This window comes from Garra rufa, chromosome 6 (genome assembly GCF_049309525.1).
Source record: "Garra rufa chromosome 6, GarRuf1.0, whole genome shotgun sequence".
Classification (NCBI taxonomy): domain Eukaryota; kingdom Metazoa; phylum Chordata; class Actinopteri; order Cypriniformes; family Cyprinidae; genus Garra; species Garra rufa.
Genome location: NC_133366.1, coordinates 4176833 through 4203823, shown reverse-complemented (window position 1 = coordinate 4203823; position 26991 = coordinate 4176833). Strand labels below are relative to the sequence as shown.

Below are 26991 nucleotides of genomic sequence, written 5' to 3'. Positions count from 1 at the left end.
TTTAGATCATTTTAAATTCTTTCAAAAAAAAAAAAAAGTGGTTTGTTTTTAAATGTACATTTATAAATATAAAATTTAAAAATAAAATAAATTAAGTTTATAACAAGCATTGTTTTTAATTGAGTCTGAATCATAATGCCCTAAATTAATTCATTTGAAAGTAATAGGTACATCTTGCTGGATATTATTATTAATAAATAAACCAATATTTTCCCAGAGTATAATGACACGTCCAGAATAAATGAAAAACGGTTTCGGTATATGAACGGTAAATTAACATTTTGTATCAATATTAGCCTTATACTTCTTCATATAAAGTTGAAACAGCATAAAGTTAATTCATTAATTTGAAAGATAATTATTTTAATTTATTAGTAAGGAAATATCTCTGTTGTAAAGACCTTTTTTTATTTAAATGAACTATTCCAGTAAGAATGACAGGTGACAAAGAAGAAACTTTTTTCAGTAAAGAGATCTAATTTTGTCATTTCTATCTTTTTTTAACAGAAAAACATTTTGAGCAAATGCGACTTTTTTATTATTATTATTATTATTATTAATTCAATGTCTCAAGAACAAGAGGTATTACATATACATATTTAGCTGCCAGAGAAAAAGAACAAACAAAAATAGAAAGAAAGAAAATTACATACATTTCAATGTTTTCAGTGCTTTTTTGTTTGTTCCAAGAGATTTACGTACAATTTGAAGTCGTTAATAAAATAGGAAAAATTGGGTTTACATTAAGCCCACTTTTTCTTATGTATATGGAATTTCCTAATAAAATAAACAGATGTGTAATATGTTGTTCTTTACAATTCAATCTTTCATTTTCTGTATAAAAAACACATTAAAATACAAATTTATATCATTCATTCCATTTTTCTGTTAATATAGAATTCCATATCTTTCCAAAATAAGCAAATGCGATTTAAAAAGAGAAGCGTCCGTTATGACGTCACGCACACATGTTTATATTTGAGTTTCATTGACAAAGTTTCCTGTAAGAAGCTAATTAATTTCTATCTAGAAACTATTTAGTTTTGCTTTCATCAGTGTCCGGTAGCAGGTCGATGGGTGGAGCAGCACATCCACGTGGTTCGGGTGTGGAAACCACCAGATATTTTGAGAAATTTCTCGAACTTTCTTCCTGCTTTCAAAAAGGGCGGCACCGGCGCGAGGCAGTGCATAAAAAACCGCAGGTGGATGGGACAGCTCGTCTCAGATAAAATTACTCCCAAGATCTATTTGCAAAAATTCATTTGAAGTTGGTGAACTGAACTCAACTAAGAGTGATAGACGCTGAACCCGCTATTTGACTTTTGGAGAACATCCACTTAAAATAAAAGCTCAATGGTGAAGATGGGGAAAGACTATTACAGTGTTTTGGGGATTCAGAAAGGCGCATCTGAAGATGAGATCAAGAAAGCGTATCGCAAACAAGCGCTTAAATACCATCCGGACAAAAACAAGTCACCTGGCGCCGAAGAAAAGTTCAAGGAGATCGCGGAGGCTTACGACGTGTTGAGCGACCCGAAGAAGAAAGACGTTTATGACAGTTTTGGAGAAGAAGGTGAGTGAAATGATGCATTGTTTGCTTCTAAATGTTGCATTATCTGATGACGGAGATCAAATTAAGACACATTTTTGACTCTTCATATTGAATCATATTGTTAAACTGTCATGTTGGTATGTTGTTCAGAGATTATCCGAGTAAAGATGAGCTCACTGACTGACTAGCTGAAACAGTTGTTTAATCTGTATGTGATTTTGCACAGCGTTCGCTATATTGACAACGCAGTGTATGTGTAGATAGCTACTGGATATTCTTCATCGAGAGATAACAATCTGGTTACTTCTGAAATGTCAATACGTTTGTTCTCTACAGTTACGGAACAACAGTACAGACTTGTCTCAAACTCAGTACAAACTCTACAGTCTCTACAGACTTGTTTTGTTATGCTGCGTTCTGATTGGCTACTTCAGTGGGGCTTTCTAGAACGCTGCGAGCTTGCTGGAAGATTCTGATGGTCACGTGGTAGAAAGAGGCGGAGCGTTTGTGTGCTGTCAGCAGTTCTGTGCGTGTTTAGTGCCAGTTCACCTCAGGGTTGTCCCATTCCAGAAATTCTGAAACAATCCTAGACTTGTTAATTTTTTTTTCTTACGAAAAATGTACAAAATCTAAATGATAATGACTATTAAAGACAGGATTATTCATAAAAATAAACTTGTGAATTCCAGTGTTATTGGTAATCTTTACAAGTAACGCGAGTTGTAATCAAAGTACTTTTTTTAAGTAATGCATTACTTTTTAATTCACAAGAAAATATCTGAGTTTATCTCTAGTTACTTTCTTCCCCATTAACTGATTGAAAGCTCTCCTTTCCCCATGTTGAAAGAAATCAGGAGTAAGTTCTAAATGTGAACATAAATGATCTCACTCACAAAAAAAGTATTCTTCAAAATAAGGAAATTCACTGAAAACAGTGAAATGCAACTAAGATTATGGCGCAAACCTGCAATAATTAAATGTTAAATAAAACAAATATCCCTTTATGTATTTAATCCCACTTTATTAACCAATGTCTTAGCTGCTGACCTTTGATAATCCAATTCAAACATGCTAATAAGCAAAAAATACTCCGTTTTTTTTATTGCTGAAAAGTTTTGAACTTTCCTCTTACCATACAGATGTGAATTAACTTTTGCTTCAGCCTGAGGCTATTGGCGTGAAGGTTCTTTTACATTTACGCAAAAGTAGAGTAAAGCTTAACTTTCCATAAAAAAGTGACTGATGTAATTAGTTATTTTTTAAGGGAGTAACGCAATATTGTAATGCATTACTTAAAAAGTAACTTTTCCCAACATTGGTGAATTCAAGTTGGCAGGAATTAAAATTTGCAATGTTTCAATTGATAGTAAAGCTTCTCAATCTCTGCCACTGGCAGAATAAGCAAAAAAGTTTATTCTGGACCCTTGGTGCAGTATTTATTTGTCTGTGATCTTTATACAGCACCATATAGTTCTGTAATATGTGATTTATTTTTGTTTGCTACATGCAGGACTGAAGGGAGGCATGCCTGGCGGTGGAGGCGGTGGCGGTAATTTCTCTTACACTTTCCAAGGCGATCCTCATGCAATGTTTGCAGAGTTTTTCGGAGGACGGGACCCTTTCGAACAGTTTTTCGGACGCAACGGTGGCATGAATGAGCGTATGGAAACCGATGATCCGTTTGCCAGTTTTGGCATGGGTGGCATGGGCGGCATGGGTGGTTTCTCCCGCTCCTTTAGCACGCACGGTCAGGGTGGGAGACTGGAGAAAAAGCAGGACCCTCCGGTGACCCACGACCTGAAGGTCAGTCTAGATGAATTGTTCACTGGCTGCACCAAGAAGATGAAGATCTCACGCAAGCGCCTGAACCCCGACGGAAGAACAACGCGCACTGAGGACAAGATTCTTACAGTAGAGGTGAAGAAAGGCTGGAAGGAAGGAACCAAGATTACTTTCCCCAAGGAAGGAGATGAGACGACAACAAATATCCCTGCGGACGTTGTGTTTGTGGTGAAGGATAAGCCACATCCCATATACAAACGAGATGGATCGGACATCATTTATCCTGCAAAAATTACACTACGAGAGGTATGAATATGAGAGGCCTAATTTTTTGAATTCTTTAGATGCTTTTTGTAGTCGCTTTGCATCTTTCTAATCTCTTTATTTCCTCTGCTTTCTCAGGCACTTTGTGGTTGCACGATCAATGTCCCAACTCTGGATGGGCGCAAAATTAACTTACCATGTCAGGAAATTATTCGTCCCGGAATGAAACGGCGTATCACTGGAGAAGGTCTTCCACTTCCGAAATCCCCAGAGCGCCGCGGGGACTTGGTTGTCGAATACGAGGTCAAGTTTCCCGAAAGGTTGAGTCAGAGTGCCAGGGACACTATCGCAAATGTTTTGCCAGCTTCTTGAGCTGTGTATATTACAACGCTGGAGCCGCTACCTTTGGGGGAATTTTTTGGTTTCATAGCATTTAAAGGATGAATATTTAAGCTCAGCCCATTTGCTGCTGCTAAAAAAAAAACTGTTATTCTGTAACGCAGTGCCATTAAGAGACTATCTGAATCAAAACATAGCTGGATTGAACTGGTTTATTTGTCTGTGCCATGTGCATGAACCCATGTTTTCTTTGGGTCTAGTCCAGCAGAAAGTCTCCAGCTGTGGCCCTCGGGCCAGTGTTTTATTGTGCACTACACAAATCTAAGTTTACAATTGTTCCAAAGATGGACAGCTGAGGATGTTGTGATGTGTGGAGATATAGTGATATAGTTTATTTTCAGCAGTCTGACTAACTTTGGATACCTCAGGAAAGTCTTTCTGTGAAAGCAACCTGTAGTTTGTCTTCTAATACGGCCTAAGGCCTAAAAGAGATTTTCAGGCATGTCAGGAAAAATCCGCAATGTAGCGGTGGCCCAAAGTGATCCCTGCTTGGACCATCCCCACATCTAAATATGTGAATCAGCTTATTTTGCAACATAAATTATATATATATATCTATATATATATTAGGTTTTTTAAGAGGAAAAATTACTGGTGTCGGTTCATTCCTTATACAAAATGACATTGGAATGTTTTTCTGTTTCTGTTTTTCTGTTATTATGCATTGCTTTCTTGTGTCTTGGTGAAAATAAATTTATGTTGCTCCTGCTCCACATTGTTAATATTAAACAGTACATGGGACATCTTTTTTTTTCCTTCCACTTTATTCATTGGAATATTTTGCATAAGGACAGCGGATGAACTGTGATACTGTGTTAAGGCACCAAATATATATAGTTTTTAATAAAGGTTAACGGAAAATAAATGTTACATTTACAGTTAAAACAATAAAACTTTTAAAACAAAAAAAAGCACTACATTCTTTAACTTACTTTGAAATTGTTTCAACTACACAAGACTCTAAAACAATGATAGTAGTCCCTCCACCAAAAGTATTTATAGTTTTATAGATTTACATTGACAGTTATAATAATAGTGAAACGTATAGCTGATAACATAACTCATAACATCCAAGTAATAATAGAACCCTTTGTATAGTAATAGCACTGCACTCATTTCCTAATGTGATGCTGTAGTCCTCAGTGCTGTTTGACACAGCAAAGACATCTGAAGAACTTCCTGTACTGCTGTCTGACCTGGACAAGAATGAGACGAGACTAAATTTTAACCTCTGGTTATGAAAAAAAAACAATAACAAAAAGCACATGTCTGAGTTGTATTTTAAAAACCAATCAACCATTCAAAAAGAGGAATATATTTAAGTAGAATATCCATCTACACTCTTATGGCATCACTGGTTCAGATGCAGATGTTCTTCTAAATTGTTCTTTTAGGAACTGTTCACTGAAAGGTTCTTTGGGGAACCAAAATGGTTCTTCTATAGGATCACTGCAAAAACACCCTTTTGTAACCTTTATTTTGAAGTGTATCTGTGATTTTCACCCAGTTGGATATATTTCTTATGTATCTCTTATCACGAACATTCTATTTGTTCTATTTGACCGTAAGTGCACTACAAAGTGGACATCACGGAATATTCCGCCATGATTCCAGTTCTAAACGAGTGTGTATGTTCCATTCAGAGGGCATTAAAGAGTGGCGGGATTGGGAACCGCTGGAGTAAGTGATGTCTAACCTCATTATTGAGGACACAGTAGATCAGGAAGATGAAGGTTCCCTGCTGGGAGTTCAAGATTAGGAAAAGGATCTCCAGCACCTTACTGTTATTAGTGAAGAAACCTAGAATCCAGGAGCAACCAAGAACCACACACTGAGCCAGTGTTTTAAACACTATAATCCTGCAGAGAAACCGAGAAAGAAAGAGATTTAATGTGTTTTATTGACTATATGCGGTTGTCCATATAAATTACATTATAATGTTTGTTACTTGGTTTGTTTCATCTGTGAAACTTGAGTGTTTAGTTTTGTGAGAGTTGAGTTTAGACTAATGCTGATGCTGATGAAGAGAATCATGTTTAGCTGTGAAAAAAGAAATGATCACTTCAGGTTTTTTAACTTCAACAGCCAATGTGAAAAACAAAATGTATGTGACTAGAACTTACTGCTAGTATGACACAAACAGGACCCAGAAAACTCCAGAGAAAATGTTTATCATGTTTGATCCAGCAGCTGTTTAGAGGAAAACAATATAATAAACAAATGATTTTATGAAACAGCAGAAATGTCACAAAAGCCCCAACCTTCCTTTTTTCCTTTTAATCAAATTAACAAACAACAACTCACTGTTCGCTGCCGTAGCCTTCAGGAACCAGACCAGCAGACACGCAAACCACAACCAGAGCAACCAGATATCCAATCACACACAAGTATCCACTGCTAAGCACCTCCCTCTTTCTGGAGCTGATCTTTGATAGGTTCTTCACACGGATGAAGAGCATCACAGCTTCGATGAACATCCACACAAAGCCGGAGAGAAAGAGGAAGTGCAGAAGGCCTGAGATCACGGCACACAACACCTGGAGACCATGAGAGACGGTTATGATGATTCTCAGTGAGGCTGTGCTGAGCTGTAGGGCTCCATCATCATTCTCACCTGCTGAGGCCGGATGACGCTCAGGAACTGCTGTGTGAGCAGGAACAGAAGGTGAGCCAACAGAAGACTGATGCAGATGTTGATTCGAGCCACATTATTCACTCCAGGACTCCAGCGACAAAGGGCAAAGCTCAACAGGGCCAAACTGAAGAACACCAGCCCCACGATCACACACACCAAACCCAACAGATCCAGCTGTGAGTCGCTCTGAGAAAATATGTCAGAGTACATGAGTGACAAATCTGTGCTGTTCTTCAGTGTTGACTAGAAATTTTCTCATACCTCTGGTGGGCGGCTGGTTTGCATGATGAGAGCGAATGTTGACAGATGAACACAGGAACACACAGTGTAGCTGCTGTTGGTCTCTAAAACAGAACAACCATCAACAATCCACTCGCTGATATTCCAGTACACACAGGACAGAGAACCACTGGGATCAAACTCCTGCAAAAAAAGCAGAAGAAAATATCAGATCACTGAATATTGATGTTTTCAGATGTTCATTAGTTCTCAGTTTGGACAAAACACATTTCAGTCTCTCACTCTGATGTGTTTAAAGGTGAAGTTGACTGGTTTGGTGAGTTTAGTGTAGGTGGTTTTGGGAAGAGTAGCTGAGATCACAGTAGACATCATGGTTTTATTCGTGTCATTTGGTGTGTTGAAGAAGACTGGCTTCAGGAGATTCTCCATCGTGTTGTAGCTCATGAAAGCCACAGCAGCTGATCCTGTGTGACAGAAACAGAAATGCAATGCTTTGTTAAAACAACATATACTATCAAAAAAGTACTTTGATTTAGTGGTGATAGTATGACATTTTTATCATTTTATTCACATAAAAACAATTAACATACTTGTTTCATTGTTTTTCTTGGCAATCCCAATGAGATCGATGTCCACATAAGCATTTGTCGTCTCAAGATGAACGATTTTATCTAAGGTGACCTGAGGTCCAATCATGAAGATTTCTACCTCTGGTTTAGAAAACATGCAGTTATGAGCTATATTATTTTGTTTACAATATTGATAGCAAAGTTCAGAAATAATAGATATTTCAACGGTACTCAATAGGCAAACTGTGGATTTGGACTGACACCAAGTAACTGTTAAAGTATATGTGTGTATAACAGTTTATAAAAGCTCTTTCTTTTTTAATAACAATTGTCTCCACTTACCTACAGCAGCAAGAGTAAAACTGACACTGTCACTTGTGTCTGTTGGCTTCACTAATGTAGAAATTAGTTTCTCACTAGTTTTTAACATGCGGTTTCCATAGGAGGCTAGTTCAGTTGGGTTTACTGCTGCCGCTGATACATAAATCTTCTCTGAAGCGTTGAAGGCCACAATCAGAATGTTTGTCACAGTCTAATTCATCGATCAGATAAACACAGTTACTCTACATGCAAATGTCAACAGAGTCAATAAGAAAGGACTGCTTTGTCAATCAATATGTAACTGACAAAGATTTTATTATTGTATGACTTTTTCTCTTGAAGACTTACAATCAAAGGAAGCTTTTGAGCTGTAATGTTCTCTATCTGCTCAAGAAGATTTTGAAAACATCCTCCAGAGGTCTGACTCTGAAATCACAATTGGGCTTTATACGGTAAATAAAACACACTCTGTGATTGTAATAGCAAACAAAAGTTAGTTTGTGCACAAAACCATCAACATTAAATAGAAAATATCTGTCACATCTCATTGCACTGCTCTTTGGACTATTATTGATAGAAGCTGTGAGTCCCAACACTAAATCCTCAATTTCAGAAACTCAACTTACGGTGCATCCTTCCTGCAGAGTTATATTTATAACTGCAATGACAAAAATCAGCATAAGGAGAATAATAAAACAGAACAGCAAATGAAAAACACATATTTTGTGAAGTACTATGAAAGATTCTACAGATCCACAAAAATTTGGCCAAAACACAATCAACAGAGCCAACATCAGACTACATTACCGGCTGAGGTCGTCTCTGGTGTGACTGTTGTAGTGGTGCTGATGATGTTAGGAACAGCTTAATTAAAAAAGACTGATGAATATCAATAAATAAGCAATCACACAAATAATACACGAAGCTCAGGTGAATAGAATTACCTGCACAGTATGCTGCATGGTAGAGAGTCGAACTAACCAGCTTGTAGACATAATAATTGCCTGGACAGGCTTTCACTTTAACAGGGTAAGACATGAAAATGCAGCAGTAAATTTCAGTGCTACCGCAGACATCTCGAGTGACCTCTCCATCGCCAACTGCTGGGTGTCCACCACGAATCCACAGTGGGATATAAGTGCCACAGCTGCCTGGAGCAACACACGTGTCTGGGACCTGAGCGCTCACACCGTTAATGAAGAGACGATACCAGCCGCTCCATCTGACAGCAGAATCATACATTTGGACTGAAGCATGAGTATTATTGATGGCTCTCCATGGATTGTCCAGCGCAGTGTAGATGTTGCAGGGGTCAGGCAGATTAACTGTTATGAATGAATAAATAAAGCGTTGCTAAAAGGTTCATATTTTTTCGTAAAATTAATTTTCGCTGGGCACACACTGGAAGATTTTAAGGCCTATTTTAAGCCTGATTTGCACCGGTGGCCTCGAGCTTGTTGCAAATGATTGTATCCAAAAAAAAAAAAAAAAAAAATATTGTGTGTCTCATTATGATTATTTAACTTCTCCCCATTGAGACAGAGCTTCCCCTTTTTGAAACTTGGCGGCCTTAAACATGAAACCAAAGCATTTTTATACTCTTTTTTTTTTTTACAATGAAACAGAACGCGCGCAGTGCACCAGAGCAAGCTGACAATGCTGATTGTTCTCCATTTCTTTTTCTTCTCTAGTCACGTGAGATCTCGTGTCACTGCAGTTTAGTCAAACCTAGTCTAGTGTGTGCATTCAGAGAATTGATCATGTGCACGATTACTTCCTTGTTTTAGACAAGTCAATACTAGTCAACTGTACTGTGCCTTAATAGGAGTGTACTTTGCTTGTTTTCTCTGCATAATCCATTCACAATCAAATAAAAGTTTTGTTAGACTAGGAGGACCAAACATCCTTGTATACTGTTTCAAGAATCACAAATGCGAGTTTAAAATAATATTTCAGTAATTGGCTAAATATGCGTCATTGCTATGATTGACAGTAATAACCGGACGAAGCATCTGACAAGCAGATGTCAAAAAAAGAGTTGTGCATTAAATGATTCAGACTAAATTCTGAGTAACAAAGCTACAGCAGTAACAAGTTTGTGTTGTTAAATATAGGCTATTTAATAGCTGTTACAGTTCAAGATAAAGCTTAAAAGATGTAGTTATTAAAGTATATAAAATATTTTTTAATTCTTATCAATTCATATTGAGTGCATTATTTAATTCTTATACCATTAAAATTTTACTTATTTAGTTTGTAGTGAACTATATATGTGACCCTGGACCACAAAACTAGTCTTAAGTCGCTGGGGTATATTTGTAGCAATAGCCAAAAATACATTGTATGGGTAAAAATTATTGATTTTTCTTTTATGCCAAAAATCATTAGGAAATTAAGTAAAGATCATGTTTCATGAAGATGTTTTGTATAAATATCTATAAATATATCAAAATGTAATTTTTGATTAGTAATATGCATTGTTAAGAACTTAATTTGGACAACTTTAAAGGTGATTTTCTCAGTATTTAAATTTTTTTGCATCCTCAGATTCCAGATTTTCAAATAGCTGTGTCTCGGCCAAATATTGTCATATCCTAACAAACCATACATCAATAGAAAGCTTATTTATTGAGCTTTCATATGATATATACATCTCAGTTTTGTGAAATTTAACCTTATGACTGGTTTTGTGGTCCAGGGTCACATATAAGTATTAAAATATTTCACCCCAACAGGCTGTTTGTGTCTGAGCTTATTTATTCATTTATTTTAATGACTTTATGCACTTGCTATACTATATACTTCAGTGCGGTGGAATTACTACAATTTATTATAGTAGCAATTTTATATAAATCGAAAAGCAAGGGATCAAAACTAGGGAGTTGAAATGGCAGCTGCAGCCAATGATTGATCCTCTGCTGCCATCTTCTGGTTATATGGGTAATTTCATATCATTTTCATCTTAAAAAGACAGTGTTTTCTGTAAAAATACATTTTTTCATCTTTCATGTCATCTTTATAAATGAAAAGCATATATCTGAGGTGAATTTTATCGCACAGCTGTAGAGTTGAAAAATAATAAAGGCTTTAAAATATTACAAGATTTTAAAAATGTGTTCATGACTATGAAGTTACTGATTATCAAGAATATAATTTGTGTGATTATGATTAGATTATGATAGTGTTTAGCTGTCAGCATTAAAATGTACAACTATGCAGGTACTCTCCAGGGATTACCAGGCTCAGCTTTTAAATGATATGTTATTAAATAATATAAAAATGAATTTTAATGCCGCTGTTATTATTTATGGTGTTGCAATTATTATTTTTCTCAGTTTCTGATAAGAATGAGACAGGAGAGAAGTCTCAAAAGTGTCCACCTATATATAACGCATATAAAATGAGCTTTAGAGGAAGTTTACGAGCTGCTTATTATTATGCAGAAGTTCCAAAGAATGCTAAAATAAGTAAGATTTAAATAAAATGTGAAAAGTGTGCCCCAGGTATTATTCTACCTAGCCTAAGAATAATAAAACATATTTTAGATGTCCTCAGATGCTCTATAAAACAATAGACATGGACATAGACATTCTTCATCTTCACCTACTGACACACACACACACACACACACACACACACACACACACACACACACACACACACACACACACACACACACACACACACACACACACACACACACACACACACACACACACACACACACTCACACTCACACACACACTCACACACACACTCACACACACACACACACACACACACACACACACACACACACACACACACACTCACACACTCACACTCACACTCACACTCACACACACACACACACACACACACACACACACACACACACACACACACACACACACACACACACACACACACACACACACACACACACACACACACACACACACACACACACACACACACACACACACATCTATATTAATGAACAGAGACGCACATATCATGAATATGTAGAAAGAGCTGAATATAATTACCTGCACAGTATGCTGCATTGCATAAAGACGGACTAACCAGCTCATAGACATAATAACTGCCTGGACAGGCTTTGACTTTTATGGGGAAAGAGCCGTAAAAGCAGCAGTTACTGCCATAGACACCACAGACATCTCGAGTGACGACTCCATCCTTAACTTTCGGGTGTCCATCTCGTAGCCATAGCGGGACCTCAGTGCCACAGCTTTCGTAACCAACACATGTGTCTGGGATCTGAGCGCTCATGTTGTTAATGAACAGACGATACCAGCCGCTCCAGGTGACGTTGCAATCATACTTTCTGACTGAAGCACGTAGATTACTTGTGGCTCTCCATGGGTTGTCCAGCACAGTGTAGTTGTAGCAGGGGTCAGGCAGATTAGCTGTTTTGGAAATATTTAAAGAGTAAATACATCATTAAGGGGAAGCAAAACTGTCTAACTCGAGTTACACAGTACAATTAACATTAAAGTGGGCATGAACTGCCTTTTAAAAATTATTTTGTACTGTTATCTGGGGTCCACTTAGAATGTTATTAGAATTTGAGCATCAAAAAATTTAATTTTGAAGTAATAGGCTATTTTCAGTCCTGTTTGGACCCCTCTCATCAGAACAGTCTATCTGAACAGGTGTGGCGGATCGTAGATTCAGAAGAAAACACCCACTGCTATAACTGGCAAATAGTATAACATAGATGGATGTTGCTGTGATTTAGGTTACAAAAAAATGCATAAACACTTAATACTCAAGTACACGTCAAATGATCTGTAATAACAGATAAAGCAATAGTGACCACGTAATAAAAACTCAAAATACTCAAAAAACACAAAATACTTGTGTGGTGCGACATTAAGCTTGGATCCAATATAGTTGGCACAGCAACATCTTTTAGTTTCAGTTTTTCTAAAAATCCAGTGTTGAATTGTGCCTTGTTTGTAAACAAATTAGTGGTAAAATGAGGTGAACAAAGGACCAAGTTCTCACTGTAAAAAATTTTCACCAGTTTCAACTTAAAAACTTAAGTTTAGCAGCTGCTTTAAAATGTTAAGTTAAATCAACTCAAGTCATTTAAACTCACACGTTAAATCAACTAATTTTCATTGTAATAAGTTAAAATGACTTGTAGTTTTAAGCTGATTTAACTTAAAAACTAGGGGTGGGCATAGATAAAATTTTTTTATCTAATCTGTCTAATTTGAATTCTGCTGAAGGCATTTTCAGAATATGTGTGCTACCCAAATAATGACTAAAAGTAAGTCTTCTAGAACGGGCCAGGTGGCGCATTAGACCAGGCGCTCATCTCCTGTTTCCAAAATGCATCACAAACTGCTTGACGATTGCATTTACAACATAATTACCTATACAAACTTGTGTAACCATGTACTTCTGCGCAAAAGGCTGCACGACGTGCGTGTTGCCGTTAAATACACAGACGCGTGCGGGCATGGATTTCTGCGTGCATAGTCTAACATTAAACTGCGTTGCTTTTAGAAGCGTCAATTCAGTTGTTGCATATAGTTTAATGTCTTTATTTCGGGATTATCAAAGTAAATTATAACTCAAACTTGAGATTTTACTGGGGCACAGCAGATTTTCACTGGGGCACGTGCCCCAGTAAAAAGGGTCTAGCAACGCACACACCTGCCCTGAAGAGGCTTCATAACTGCATCCATGTTTGCGCGTCTCATTTGATGTGGTAATTTCACAGAAGTTGAAGACTCGTTCTCGCCCCCTACAGTGCAATTAGACTAGGTATACGTCATCCGTGCTCAAATATCAAGGTGAAAGTCATCATAGCTTACGTAGTTTAGACCCAGCTCCCAACCCAACTTTGAGAATAGATGAACGGCAATATTTTTTTATCTCCCGATAAGAGTCTCTTGTTAACGGCCCACCACTATTAAAAACGTAAGGCAGCTGCTGAACTTAGGTTTTTAAGTTGAATCTGGTGAAAACTTTTTACAGTGCACTGACGTGGTCTGGAATTTCAGTAAATATAAAGTTCGCCCACATTATCATGACCTGTCTTTTTGCGAATTGGCTTCTTTTAAGGTAATTGTTAGCTTAGCTCACTACATTTTCCAAGTAGCTATTCTTCCATTTAAAGGTGCCATAGAATGGAAAACTGTGTTTAGCTTAGTTGAATAATAACAGTTCAGTACATGGACATGACATACCATGAGTCTCAAATACCACCATTTCCTCCTTCTTATATAATTCTGGTGTTTGCAAAAGACCACCGAAAAATAGGTCAATTCCAACATAACACCGACTATTACGCAATAGCCACGATCGTTAAAGGCACAGTATGTAAGTTTTCACCGCTAGATGTCACAGTTTCAAAACAATAACTGGCGACGCTCGATGATGCAATAGCGGAACATGGAACAATGGGAAATGTCGTTTTCACAAATTATGTTCACGGATGAGATACTGTATTACTTTTTGACCTACCAATATGATGGAGTGTCTATCTCACTTTACACTTAGGATGTACTTACACTAGGCACAGTTGCCTTGAACCGAGCCTGAGCGTGATTATCCCCACCTCCCACACAATCATTAAATTTTCCTGCCCGAGTACGCTTACGTCATGTACGAGATAACGGAGAAAAACACCTTTGCTAATATTCTGCATAATAATTAATTTATGTCGTTCATTGATTTTCAGTTGTATGTATCAGCTAATTATTACGGAGGCAGCTGACGTCAGTGAAAGAATTTGCAGCTTTACTCGCAAACCACAATTCCTGTCCATCTGTAAGGTGAGAACCAGGCTAATCTAAATATACTTTATTGAATTAAACTATTTGAAAAATGTAATATGGAAGTAGTTTGCAGTCGTAATGACGACAGTAGTAGACGCAAAAGAGTAGCTGTTCCGTGCTCCGACGCGGTTAGCGCTTACACTATTCGTACCGCGCCCGAGCTCAACTAAACCGTTCCCTGGCCCACCTCTTCCAACTGGGCCAAGGCTGGCTAAACGAACCGCGTCCGAACGTGACACGGAGCGTTCACACAATTCAAACAAACGGGTTTCGGCAGTCAAACGCGCGAGGCACGATTTAAAACGTCTAGTATGAGTACACCCTTACACACTGCGACGCTTCAATTAACAATCCCTATAATGATAGTAATAATTTTAATACAGTAACATTCTGTAATCACCTGCACATGACTATTACCAAAGACTAAAGGGACTTTGCTATTACTTGCAACACAAATTATATTATATATCTGCTTAGCTGTCTATTAAAACACATGCGAGAGTCTGTCATGTTCAAGCTCTCTCCATTGCGAAAACGCCAGGCTGATATTTATTTATTTATTCTTATTTTATTTCTGTTTGTACCAATGCCTTTTTGCCTCAGTGTATTTTCCATACTTCGCAAAGTGTAATCATGATCCATGATAATGCACAACAGCGGCGAGCTGCATGCGGTATAAGTACTTTCGCATTTGTCCACATGAGTTGCCATAGTATTCATAAGCGGAAACGAGGGATAGCGCGGATATTGCGTCATTGATAAGCGACAATGACCAGGGACGAGTCATTATTTAAAACTGGACTTTCTCTGGATTTACAAATCCTTGAGAACTTTTAAGATAACATAAGTACACAACAGCATGAAATATATAACACTGTGCAAGTGGTTTTTGGATATTTTATTACAAAATTCTTACATATTGTGCCTTTAATAGTTACGCCCCCAACATTTGCATTGCCCAATCACTAGTAACGTCAGTACATCAGTAAAATAAGGCGAGCCACTGAAGGGACATGGTTAGCTTAATGCTAGCGGTAGCCTGTACATAAGATTTCACTTACCACATAAATAGAGAGATGAGTGCACTGATGATGGCCAATGATTTACAGATCCTGAGCATCACTAAAGCATCAAAACTTGTGTGGTAAGTCCTTCTTACTTTATACTACTTCACTGCAGTATAAGGTTACACAGAGCACATGCAATCACAGTAGAGAGAGTAAAATGTCGCGGATTCAAAACGGCAGATTCAACAAACCGCATATTAAAAGCGGCTAGAGCTCCGTAATTAAACATATATTTCCTCCATGTGTTTCCTTACAGCTGTGTGAGCGAGCCGCTCTGTGAGACAGCCAATCAGAGCAGAGCTCCTCATTATTATGCAGGAACCTTCCAAATAAGGTAATAACAGAGCAGTTCATTCTAGGGACAAATCCTAGGGTTGTAAATGGACCTGTAAAACCGTTTCTGGAGATTTTTTTGCCCTTTCCTATGCCATATACCTTCTGTGCAGATATCAGAGAACAATTTAAAATATTGTTTCAGTGCATTCTATGGCGCCTTTAATAGCTATTGAACTATTCCTGTGGGCATAAGACCCAGGTGGAGTAGTTGGAATGAAATGGGACCTTTAGGTATTCACTTGGCTACATTTAAAGGAATGGAAAGGACGTGGTCAAATATTGTGAACCATACTCAAAATTTCAGCACACACAGCACTGAGTAGTGAACACACACACACAGAAAACACACCTGCACCAGTGGGCAACCATTTTTGCTGCCACACCTGGGGAGCAGTTTGGGGGGGTCTCACCTCGGTCGTATTATTGAAAGTAGAATAAAGCAATGGTCATTCATTCCCCACACCTACAATCCCTGCTGGTACAAACCTGCGACCTTTGAGTTCCAAGTCCGACTCTCTAACATTACGCCAAGGCTATTCCACAGATCCATAAACATTCAGTCAAAACACAATCTACAGAGGAAACATCAAATTACATTACCAGCTAATGTTGTCTTTGGTGTGGCTGTTGTAGTGGTGCTGATGATGTTAGGAACAGCTGAAAAAAAGAAGACTGATGAATACAAATAAATAAGCAATCACACAAATAATACATGAAGCTCAGGTGAATAGAATTACCTGCACAGTATGCTGCATGGTAGAGAGTCGAACTAACCAGCTTGTAGACATAATAATTGCCTGGACAGGCTTTCACTTTAACAGGGTAAGACATGAAAATGCAGCAGTAAATTTCAGTGCTACCGCAGACATCTCGAGTGACCTCTCCATCGCCAACTGCTGGGTGTCCACCACGAATCCACAGTGGGATATAAGTGCCACAGCTGCCTGGAGCAACACACATGTCTGGGACCTGAGCGCTCACACCGTTAATGAAGAGACGATACCAGCCGCTCCAGCTGACAGCAGAATCATACATTTGGACTGAAGCATGAGTATTATTGATGGCTCTCCATGGATTGTCCAGCGCAGTGTAGATGTTGCAGGGGTCAGGCAGATTAACTGTTATGATGATGACAGAAATTATTGGCAGAGTAAGAGTTGTATAAGAAACTAATCTTCATTAACTAGCTTGAAACATTTGTAAAGCAAATTTAAGGTTGCCTTGACAAAAGTATGGAAGTCCGAAGAATGTGCTTTCATGTTTTGTATTTTTTTTTAATGTTATCTGTAACGTTTATGTTGCTCTTAAACTTGTTAGATTCATTTATTGTTCTATAAGTTATATATTCCTGCATATTAAGGATTAACTTTGATGCCCATGTACAGCTGCATTGTGTTGCATCTTTCCTAAAAAAAATTAGGAAGGCTAGATATCAGGGCCCGTATTCACATAACATCTTAGGGCTAATAGTAGCTCATAACTGGCCGATTTAGGAGAAATTCTTAAACAATAATGGGCGTGTTAATGCTAAATTTAGGATTTAGGAATTTTTGCTCTAAGAGTATTTCATAAAGCATTTTAGCGTTAAAACTAGCTCCTAAATCTCTCTAACATTAGGAGTAGTGAAGAGGACTCCTACTGTAAGTCACTAAGACCAAATCACAAACTAGGCCTATCCTCTCTGCTGAAGAAAACTAAAAACTAAAAAACAATTATCACAGAAATTATAATTGTTTCCACTACAAATGCCATTACAAATATAACAAACTATCAACTTTTAACCATTAAGTAATCAATAAATTAAATGTGTCATAATGTATTAATTCCCTAATAACCTATTTTATTAACTAATAGTGTAAATTTATGTGTTAATTACCACAATGTATTTAAGTCATGCATTTCAACTTCCAGTTGTCTGCTTTAATTAATCATTAGCTATAACTATATTACTTAACAATTCAATAGCTCTGTGCCTCAACAAGTAAAGTAAAAACATAATGATATCTTTGCAAATCATTAGCTAATGATTAATTAAAGCAGACAAATGGAAGTTGAAATGCATGGCTTCAACACATTAAGGCACATGACTAACTAATTCTACATCCACAATGACCACAATGACATATTACTTAACAATTAGTTAATAGTTTTGTGCCTCAACAAGTAAAGTCAAAACATAATGATATCTTTGCAAATAATTAGCTAATGAGTAATTAAAGCAGACAACTGGAAGTTAAAGTACATAGCTTTGACCGCTGTAGTAACTAACACATGGATTTACAGTATTACTTAAAATAAGTTATTAGGAAATGAATACATTATGACAATCTATTGATTATTTAATCCATTAATCATACAGAATGTTCATTGGTTGTTGATGTAGTAATCATTAAAAAATGTAGTTCTTCATGAATTATACATTATCTGTGCATTATTTAGGCATGAATTAATGCATATTTGTGCACACGTATTGTAAAGCGTTACCGATATTTTCTTACAAATACACTGGATCTCTAAAGAAGGATATTACTGATCTCCCACCTCCTCCCCTCCCCCTGACTTTAACTGTCATTTTTCCTTCATCTTGAACTACTGACACAAACACACTCACTCACACATCTATATTAATGAACAGAGACGCACATATCATGAAAATGTAGAAAGAGCTGAATATAATTACCTGCACAGTATGCTGCATTGCATAAAGACGGACTAACCAGCTCATAGACATAATAACTGCCTGGACAGGCTTTGACTTTTATTAAGAAAGAGCCGTAAAAGCAGCAGTTACTGCCATAGACACCACAGAAATCTCGAGTGACGACTCCATCCTTAACTTTCGGGTGTCCATCACGTAGCCACAGCGGGACCTCAGTGCCACAGCTTTCGTAACCAACACATGTTTCTGGGATCTGAGCGCTCATGTTGTTAATGAACAGACGATACCAGCCGCTCCAGGTGACGTTGCAATCATACTTTCTGACTGAAGCACGTAGATTACTTGTGGCTCTCCATGGGTTGTCCAGCACAGTGTAGTTGTAGCAGGGATCAGGCAGATTAGCTGTTATGGAAATATTTTAATAAATCAAAGTTTTTATGAAAATGTATTAATTAAGGGCCTGTTTACACTTGGTCACTTCATGTGTTTACTCTAGACTATCCCATCGTAAAAAAGACCAGGTTTAAATGCCCTTCAAAACGCTTTTGAGATGGATTTAAATCTGGTCGCTCAAACCACTTCAGGAGCCGGTCTGGGCTGCATTTCGGACAAAACTGGACAAGGGTAAATTAAACCACACAGAAGATCCTGATCACACTGTCGGGGCTTATTTCTGCGATAACTACCGGCTGCCTGTACATTATCCCTTACTTGTTACTGTTCTTGTATTGTCTTTTGTATTGTAAACTATTTTATGCATGTGTTATAGATCACTAGACAGCATGACCTCACCCACAGGTTTAGAATTTTTAACCTATGCAACATATCAATGTTCTACAAATCTTTAGTAGTTTTTGCATTTACTTAATCCCCCCACTAATTGAATAGCCCTACCACAGCACAATACATACCGACTGAGGTTGTCTCTTGTGCAACAGTTGTACAGGCCAAGACATCTGAAAAAAGAATTTTTTTTTTACAATGAATACAAATGAATCAACAAAATAACTGCATTTGAAATAGCAGATAATTGACCTAACGCAAATAAATATAGCTGCCGCCAACAACTGGGGGCCTAGCACAGAAGGTGCAGCAGACGTAATGTAGAGCCAGAAGAGTAAAAACAGCTGAAATAGAATGAAACTGAACTGAACTGAAAATGAACAGAAGTTCAGATGAGAATAAACAAAAAACACATTTCTGATTCAAAAGTAAGAACATACACTGAAAAAATAATGGCAACTGGTTAACATACTAAGATAATTAGCATAAGTCAAAAAGCACAGGCACGGTCTGTTTTGGAGAAGTATTTCTTGGGAACTTCAGTGAGTATTAAAATTCTGTTGAGTCATTTATATGCAACTTTTCTTCCAAAATTGGACAAAATTTCTAGGAGGAGTAGCAATTTTTTTTTTATTAACTTATTAAGTCCAATAAGTGTGCCAATTTTCATAATTTGCCTATGTTCCATTCATATGGCTGCCATAGACTCTCAATCAGTTGAAGAAGCAGAATATTTTTAGATACAATAGATACCTATGCACCTTTGGTGCTTGGCCCCTAAATATAAAATAAAATCAGCCATGACAGTAATCCCTAATGTCACCAATAGATGCTTGTTTGTAGGATGCATCAAACACATTAAGTGATGTGAAGTGTAAATAATCTTTGAATAACCAGGTGGTAGAACAAATAAAATCTAAAAAACTGTTACTATAAGAAGGATTTAAGCTTTGTAAAGTGTTTCAAGTGGACCCTTTAGTACCACATGCTTATTAATATCTGATAGCATTAAATTAGTCAAAATCTTTCAACAAACAAAAGTCTGGTTGTGTGCCATTTTATATTATAGACATATTATACAACAGCATAAAAAGACAATGACAAAAATAACATGATTCAGACTTACACAGCATAACAGAGATTGTCGGTGCTCTTAAAAAACCTGTCAGGAAATATGAAGATTAATGCAAAAAATAAATAAATAAAATAAAATAGCAAATAAAATGTTGCTGTATTTTTAAGTCTATACATAATCTTTAGACAGGTCTTGAACTTCAGTTTTGAGTTTGTGATAACTACATGCAATTTGACCACAGTTCATGTCAGAAATGTTTTGAGAGTACCAGCTTTTAAAAATACATACGTCTATGAAAAAAGAAATCCATCATCAATGTTGGCAGTCTAGTGTGTTTCTCTGCATCCACAATAGTTTAGAGGCAATTTAGCTTTGGTATGCGTGACTTCAGTTTATTTCCTCTTTGTATAAATTTCCAAAAAGCACAGTAAACCTAAACAAATCACGGGGACATTTTTATACAAATCATTTTAGAAGAACAAACTTTTTAAAATCATTTTAAAGATTTATCTCCAAATAGTTTGAGTCCTGATCTGGTCAAAGCACAAATGATTCAACTAAAACTACACACAAATCCTGCATCAACACATGTTTCGTATCTACACATAAACACACATGTTGTGTTTGATTAAAATATAAATGATGAGGATCATTATGAGCAGAAAGATCTTACCTCATAGAAGCTGATATAAAGTTATCCACACCTAACACGACTAACTGCTAACCAATGTCAATATAGTTTGTGTTGAGGTATTTATGAAGACATTAACGCTGTTTACGTCCACTGTTTTTTCTTCCTCAAATTCAAATTCGAATACAAATTTCAACAGTTAAAAAACTCACGCAAACAGATGTTTCCCTTTACATCACCATATGGGTAATTCCCTGTCAGGTGTCTGTTTTGAATAGATCTATCAAAATAAATGCATGCAATAATTTTTTAATTTTTTCAGTTTAACATGTTTAAAATATTTTACGCAATTAACCCTAATCACAACTGCTGCTTCTGTCTGTTTAGATGCAGAATGTCTTTATGTCCACATCAAAGGGGAGACTTTTCAGACGCAGTGACTTTCAAAACTGTTCTGGAGCACCCCAGAATCTCCCTTGTCTAGCACAGCCAATTCAACTCGACAGCTCATAGTAGAGACTTTAAGACCTGAAGTGGGTCGGAAAAGGCAATTCGTTTTAGCGCTTAATTAAAGAATTAAAGAATCCTTAATTTAGTACTGACTTTCTACAAAATCAGCAAGTTATGAACTACTTTTATAGTCTTAAAGGAGTCATCGGATGCCCATTTTCCACAAGTTCATATGATTCTTTAGGGTCTTAATGACAAGTCTCTAATATACTTTGGTTAAAAATTCTCAATAGTAGTGTAAAAAAAAAAAACATCTTTTTACCTTGCCAGAATCAGCTTTCCAAAATATCAGCTCATTTTATGCATGGGCTCTTTAAATGCAAATGAGCTCTGCTTGCCCCACCCCTCTCTGCTGAGGGATCGCGAGCTGTAATGTTTACTTTAGCTGCATTTAGTTGGGTTTATCTGCAAAACTTGCCAACAACAGCACATTATGAAGTTAAGGCCATTTGCAAAGATGCATTAAAAAACCCTTATACTCACTTTCTGTTGTGGGTAAAGCTGCATAATGAATAATTTGCATGAATATAGATGCATATGTAGATCGGGGTCGGCTCAGATGTTGGGAGTATGTTACATCCAACAACAGAACATCTCAATCGCTCAATTACAGACTTCCTCTGGACCTGAGTCACACAATGAAGATCATATTCGGACTGTTTCAGCTCGGTGAGGGCGGGTCTAAGGTCGCTCATGTCAATCAACTGTATTTCGTCACAACGACAAGAAGCTGAGAATGAACTGATTTTTTTAAAAAAGGGGATATTACTTTTAAAGATTAAAAAAATACCACTGGGTGGATTTTTATCATTGTAGGGTGGTTGTGTATACAAACTGCCAAAACACATTAATGTTCAAACTACATGTAAAAGTTAGTTTTGCATCCGATGACCCCTTTAAGATGTTTAGCCTGATCTGTGTCATGTTCAGCAGCAGCAGCTCTTTAAGCAGCCAAAATAACCTAATAACCCAGCTGCTGTGATATCTGTTACAGGTTTTCTTAATTGCTCATTTGGCTCAATTTGCCAAACTATTCTCAAAACGGATACATTTCTCAAAGCTTTTAACCTCTTAAACTCTGTGGACCTGGATACAAGTCCAAAGCTATATGTTAATAATGTTCACGCATCATTTTATAAGTCTTCCCTATATAGTATCAGTCTATATGGTATCATCTGAAAGCTTAGTGTCTAACATTTACAAAGAATACCATAACTTTTGGTTTAATAATACACGAAGCAGTAAAATTAAGCATCAAAATGGCATCAAACAAATGGAAATCAAAAAGAATCGTCAAAACAAAAGCGTCTTTTGTTATTTATTTATATGATTTACAATCATATTTTGTATATTTTACTTTTGTTTTCTTTCCATTTTCTCCATTGGATGCGTGCATTTAAATGTTGGTATGTCAAATTTTGTCAGAAATGCAAAAAACAAACAAACAAACAAAAAACATTATGTAGCAAAACGTCTCTAGGTTACGTATGTAACCCTAGTTCCCTGAGAAGGGAACGAGACACCGCGTCCCCTAGGGGTCGCTATTGGGGAACGCTGCAGCGTGACTCGTGTCTGAAGAATGCATAGAAAAACTCCATGAAATGGCCGGCGACAGCGTATGACGTCACTGCGGCGCGCACGTCGCTGCTGGTGCGTCACTACCGGGCGACACAGTATAAAGAGTCGCCGAAGTAAACATACACCCGCTTCACTGTCTGAAGCTTCTCGTCCGAGGCATGGTAAGAAGCGTAGGGGACGCGGTGTCTCGTTCCCTTCTCAGGGAACTAGGGTTACATACGTAACCTAGAGACGTTCCCTTCCGAGGGAACTCTCACCGCGTCCCCTAGGGGTCGCTATTGGGGAACGGTATACCAACGTCTCCATGCTGAGGGGAGTGCATAGTAGCGAGCACTAAGTGTAAATTCTGTGAGGAATTATCCCTATAGGACGAGGTGACAGCTGTCAGAACGTAACCTCCCCGGCCAAAGCCTGAACTGTTACTCACTTACCTGAATGGGTCAAAGGACCCAGAGCACAGCTCAGGTTGGAATCTGAGATTCCTTCGGAGGAACGGCTAAGTTAATACTTAGACTTAACTAGAACAGGAACTGCCAGTACTACTGAGTCTAGTTCCCTCAGTGAACTGACTCAGAAATAGCGACTAACAGGCCTGTCCCAAGACAGAGACCGTTCTAGCAGGGGTTATCCTCAGATAACGCAGATGGTCAGGAGATATCTGAGGTGATATCGAGTGAAGTTGGGCCCAGGGAGACCGGGGTTTTAAACCAACTCAAAAAATGGGAACGAGTACCGCGTAACCCATACCGTATAGGATTTTAGAAAAGAACCCAAAAACTTGGTGGGAACTTACCACTTATGTGGATTTTAGGAAGTGCACAAAGATTCCGTGCGCACTTACCACTATTGTGGATTTCAGAAAGTGCCCAGGGTTTAGCGTGGGACACTTACCCTAGTAAAATGGGATTTGGAGACTGTGTTTTCCCCCATTTTGGGGGTTTCATATTAAAGCTCCAGATTTGTCATAGGATGACAAGAATTAAAATAGGGGAGGAACCCTCCCTGATTAGAGAGGGGAGCAATGCTACACCCCAATCAGGACAGACAGTCCGCAAACTGTTAGTCGACTGATGAAATCATGGAGCTACTGACCATCATATAGTGGACGCAGACAGCGGACAGACCCCTAACCCCGACTTGCAGGGAGGAACATCCGTCCTTAAAAAGGGCAATGCTCTGAAGGGACCCTTTAGTGTAAAGGGGAGCATACTAGACCCAGTCCACATGGATGCCTACTAGGAGAAGGTGGTGCTCAGAAATTACCCTTCCTTGTAAGGGGAGCATACTCATCCCACTAGGAGCCGTGCTCTAAATGGGACCCTTGAGAAGGGGAGCGAACGTGCTCAAATCAGGACCTTGAGAAAGATAGGTTATTTCTTCCTTAGCCAAGGGAGAAAAATTCACCATGCGGCAGTGGCGCTGCTTTGAGGGAACCCTAAAAGGTGAGCTGCCAACAGCCTGAGGAGGCTTCAATCGTAGGAGCCTTCGCTTCTAGCATGTTAAGGGTAGGTTTCAAAACCCTGAGAAGCAGGGAGAAATGCCAACACCCGCCAGAAGGTGGTGCTCTAGTAGGACCCTTTCCGCAGAAAGGGGAGCGGCCGAGGTCATTTCAAGGTCCTGAAAAAGGGGGTAACTCCTAGTTAGTCATAAAGCCTGAAGGGGAGGTGACACTCGACCCGGAAGTCAGGCGCAAGCAGGCTCCTAACCCTGATTAACAGAGAGGAAAACCCGCCTGCCAGGAGGCAGCGCTCTGATTTCACCCTTCATCAGAAGGGGAGCTTACTCCTCCTGCCAGGAGCAGCGCTCGAGAGGAACCCTTTTCTCAAAAAGGGGAGCAATCATACCTGACTCAGGAAGCCTGATGACAGATTCTACCCAAATAAAGGGGAATTTGTCCACACGACAGTGGTGCTACTGACGAACCTTGAATTAAGGTGAGCTGCTGTCATTGAAGAGCTCTGAGAGGACCCTTTCCGCGGAAAGGGGAGCTACTAAAGTTACTTCAAGTTCCTGAGAAGGGAGCTCCTGGATAGTCATGGTGACAGACTCCTAACCCTGAAGGCCAGGGAGGAACGCCCGTCCCGACGAGGGGCGCTCATTGGGGACCCTTTCCTCGGAAAGGGGAGAGCCCAGCTCGTGCGTGAGGCCTGAAGAGTGAGAATCAACCTGGACAAGAAGGACAGGCCCCTAACCCAGATGAACCGGGAGGAGAACCTGGCTCTGTCAATGAGAAACAGTACTCTAAATAAACCCCTTCTGCAGAAAGGGGAGTACTACCTCGGTCGAATCGACCCTGCCCTCGGGCTAACAGGGGGATCGACAGACCCCAGTCTAGGTGGACTTATGTTCCTGTCTCAACGGGACATAAATCCCCCGGAGCAGGAACTTATGAGGATAGACTCCTAACCCTGAAGGCCAGGGAGGAACGCCCATCCCGTCGAGGGGGCGCTCGTTAGGGACCCTTGGGAAGGGGAGAGCCCAGCTCGAGTGTGAGCCTGAAGAGTGAGAATCAGCCTGGACAAGAGGGACAGGCTCCTAACCCAGATGAACCGGGGAGAAAGCCTGGCTTGTCAGCGAGAAGCGGTACTCTGAATAAACCCTTTCCGCGAAAAGGGGAGTACTACTTAGATACTGGAGAACTGAGAAATTGCTCCTTAGAGACAAAACTCAGGAGGTGCTGGAAAGAACCTTAGGCTGATAAGATCACTTCACAGGATCTAAAGTCCACAGAGAGAGTCTGGAAGAGGGATTCTCAGAAAAAGGCCTGCAAAGGACAAATGTTAAACATGCCAAGGGCAATCCTAAGAAAGAAACTTAGGGAGCTTACCTTGAAGAGGACATAAGTCCTATGTCTAACATATGCTGGAAGGGTGGTTTACCGCACGACCTGTGGCGTGGATAGGACGAACACTGCCGTAACCATAACCCGTAGGATCAGAGGGGGAGCATCCGCCGTGAACTCGTCGTGTTTTTCTCTGAAAACAAAAAACACAACACACAGGCCTGAGACAGTATTAAGTTCTTTTTCTTTATTAAAAGAAAAATATGGATCGTACTCACCCATGAGTGTCCTGCATTTAACTCAAACTTAAACAAAACCTGTTTAAGGAGTTAAAATCCAGACCATCGGTTAATGGAGGTTCTTATGGGACATAAGAACCGCTGCGTGCAGGGAGCTCATGTTGTAGGGCTCGGACCTGGGCCTTCATGGAGTGAAGGACTCAAAGGCAGTGATCTACCTAGCCCAAATCACATAAATCCAGAAAGGCCAATGAGCCTGGGAAAAACTAACAGATCAGTGAAAGACCTCCGGTTAGTCTTCCTGAAAACAGCCCGACCCAGCAGAGTGGGCTGTCTATTTAAACCCTAGCAGGGGAGACAGCACCATCTAGGCAAGAGCTTAAAAGAACTACTTTTCTGTTTCCAAACAAAAAGTAATCAGTAAGCCCACACACAGATATCCGCAGATATCTGTATGTGTAGGAAGGACTACCAGAGGTAAAACTGACTGAAAGCCTCCAGCCCTAAAGTAGGGAGAGTTAACATACAGCTAGCCTCAGACAGCTGTAGTTAATAAGACTGTTCTGCCATGATCTGCATAATCATGGTCGAACTAGTCTAGGAAAATCTCTCCCCTTTATATGTACACATATAAGCATACATAACATACATATGTATATACATATACATGCACACATATTTTATGGCAGTTAATTAACTCCACAATCGCGACGCGCAGCACATATTCGGCTCCCGCGGGAGCTAAACAAACTCCGCCCAGACGCCAAATTCCCTC

The 26991-nt window shown here is 38.8% G+C and overlaps 2 protein-coding genes across 2 annotated transcripts; one reads left to right on the top strand and one right to left on the bottom strand.

The window, feature by feature from the left end:
* The first annotated feature begins 228 nt into the window (after positions 1 to 228).
* dnajb1b (DnaJ heat shock protein family (Hsp40) member B1b) lies at positions 229 to 4726 on the top strand. The gene is made up of 3 exons (XM_073843039.1): positions 229 to 1573; positions 3063 to 3640; positions 3737 to 4726. Exons 1-3 carry the CDS (start codon positions 1354 to 1356, stop codon positions 3968 to 3970), a joined length of 1032 nt encoding a protein of 343 aa, XP_073699140.1. The 5' UTR covers positions 229 to 1353; the 3' UTR covers positions 3971 to 4726.
* A 119-nt stretch (positions 4727 to 4845) lies between these two features.
* LOC141336325 (adhesion G protein-coupled receptor E1-like) lies at positions 4846 to 18883 on the bottom strand. Its single transcript, XM_073841897.1, has 16 exons — positions 18640 to 18883; positions 16697 to 17077; positions 16560 to 16616; positions 11791 to 12171; positions 8389 to 8420; positions 8111 to 8188; positions 7784 to 7973; positions 7463 to 7582; positions 7155 to 7336; positions 6894 to 7055; positions 6612 to 6818; positions 6302 to 6534; positions 6121 to 6187; positions 5946 to 6037; positions 5694 to 5856; positions 4846 to 5193 (listed from the first exon to the last, which is right to left on the bottom strand). The coding sequence occupies exons 1-16, from the start codon at positions 18881 to 18883 to the stop codon at positions 5137 to 5139; spliced, it is 2646 nt and encodes an 881-aa protein (XP_073697998.1). The 3' UTR covers positions 4846 to 5136.
* Positions 18884 to 26991: the final 8108 nt, after the last annotated feature.

Excerpts from the sequence above, each read along its gene's own strand:
- dnajb1b (XM_073843039.1), top strand. The coding sequence starts at position 1,354 with ATGGTGAAGATGGGGAAAGACTATTACAGTGTTTTGGGGATTCAGAAA. Across the intron at positions 1,574-3,062 it reads TGACAGTTTTGGAGAAGAAG|GACTGAAGGGAGGCATGCCT; the intron begins GTGAGTGAAATG and ends TGCTACATGCAG. Across the intron at positions 3,641-3,736 it reads CAAAAATTACACTACGAGAG|GCACTTTGTGGTTGCACGAT; the intron begins GTATGAATATGA and ends CTGCTTTCTCAG.
- LOC141336325 (XM_073841897.1), bottom strand. The coding sequence starts at position 18,883 with ATGAGCGCTCAGATCCCAGAAACATGTGTTGGTTACGAAAGCTGTGGC. Across the intron at positions 7,337-7,462 it reads CAAGAAAAACAATGAAACAA|GATCAGCTGCTGTGGCTTTC; the intron begins GTATGTTAATTG and ends TCTGTCACACAG. Across the intron at positions 5,194-5,693 it reads ACTGTGTCCTCAATAATGAG|GTCAGACAGCAGTACAGGAA; the intron begins GTTAGACATCAC and ends ATTCTTGTCCAG.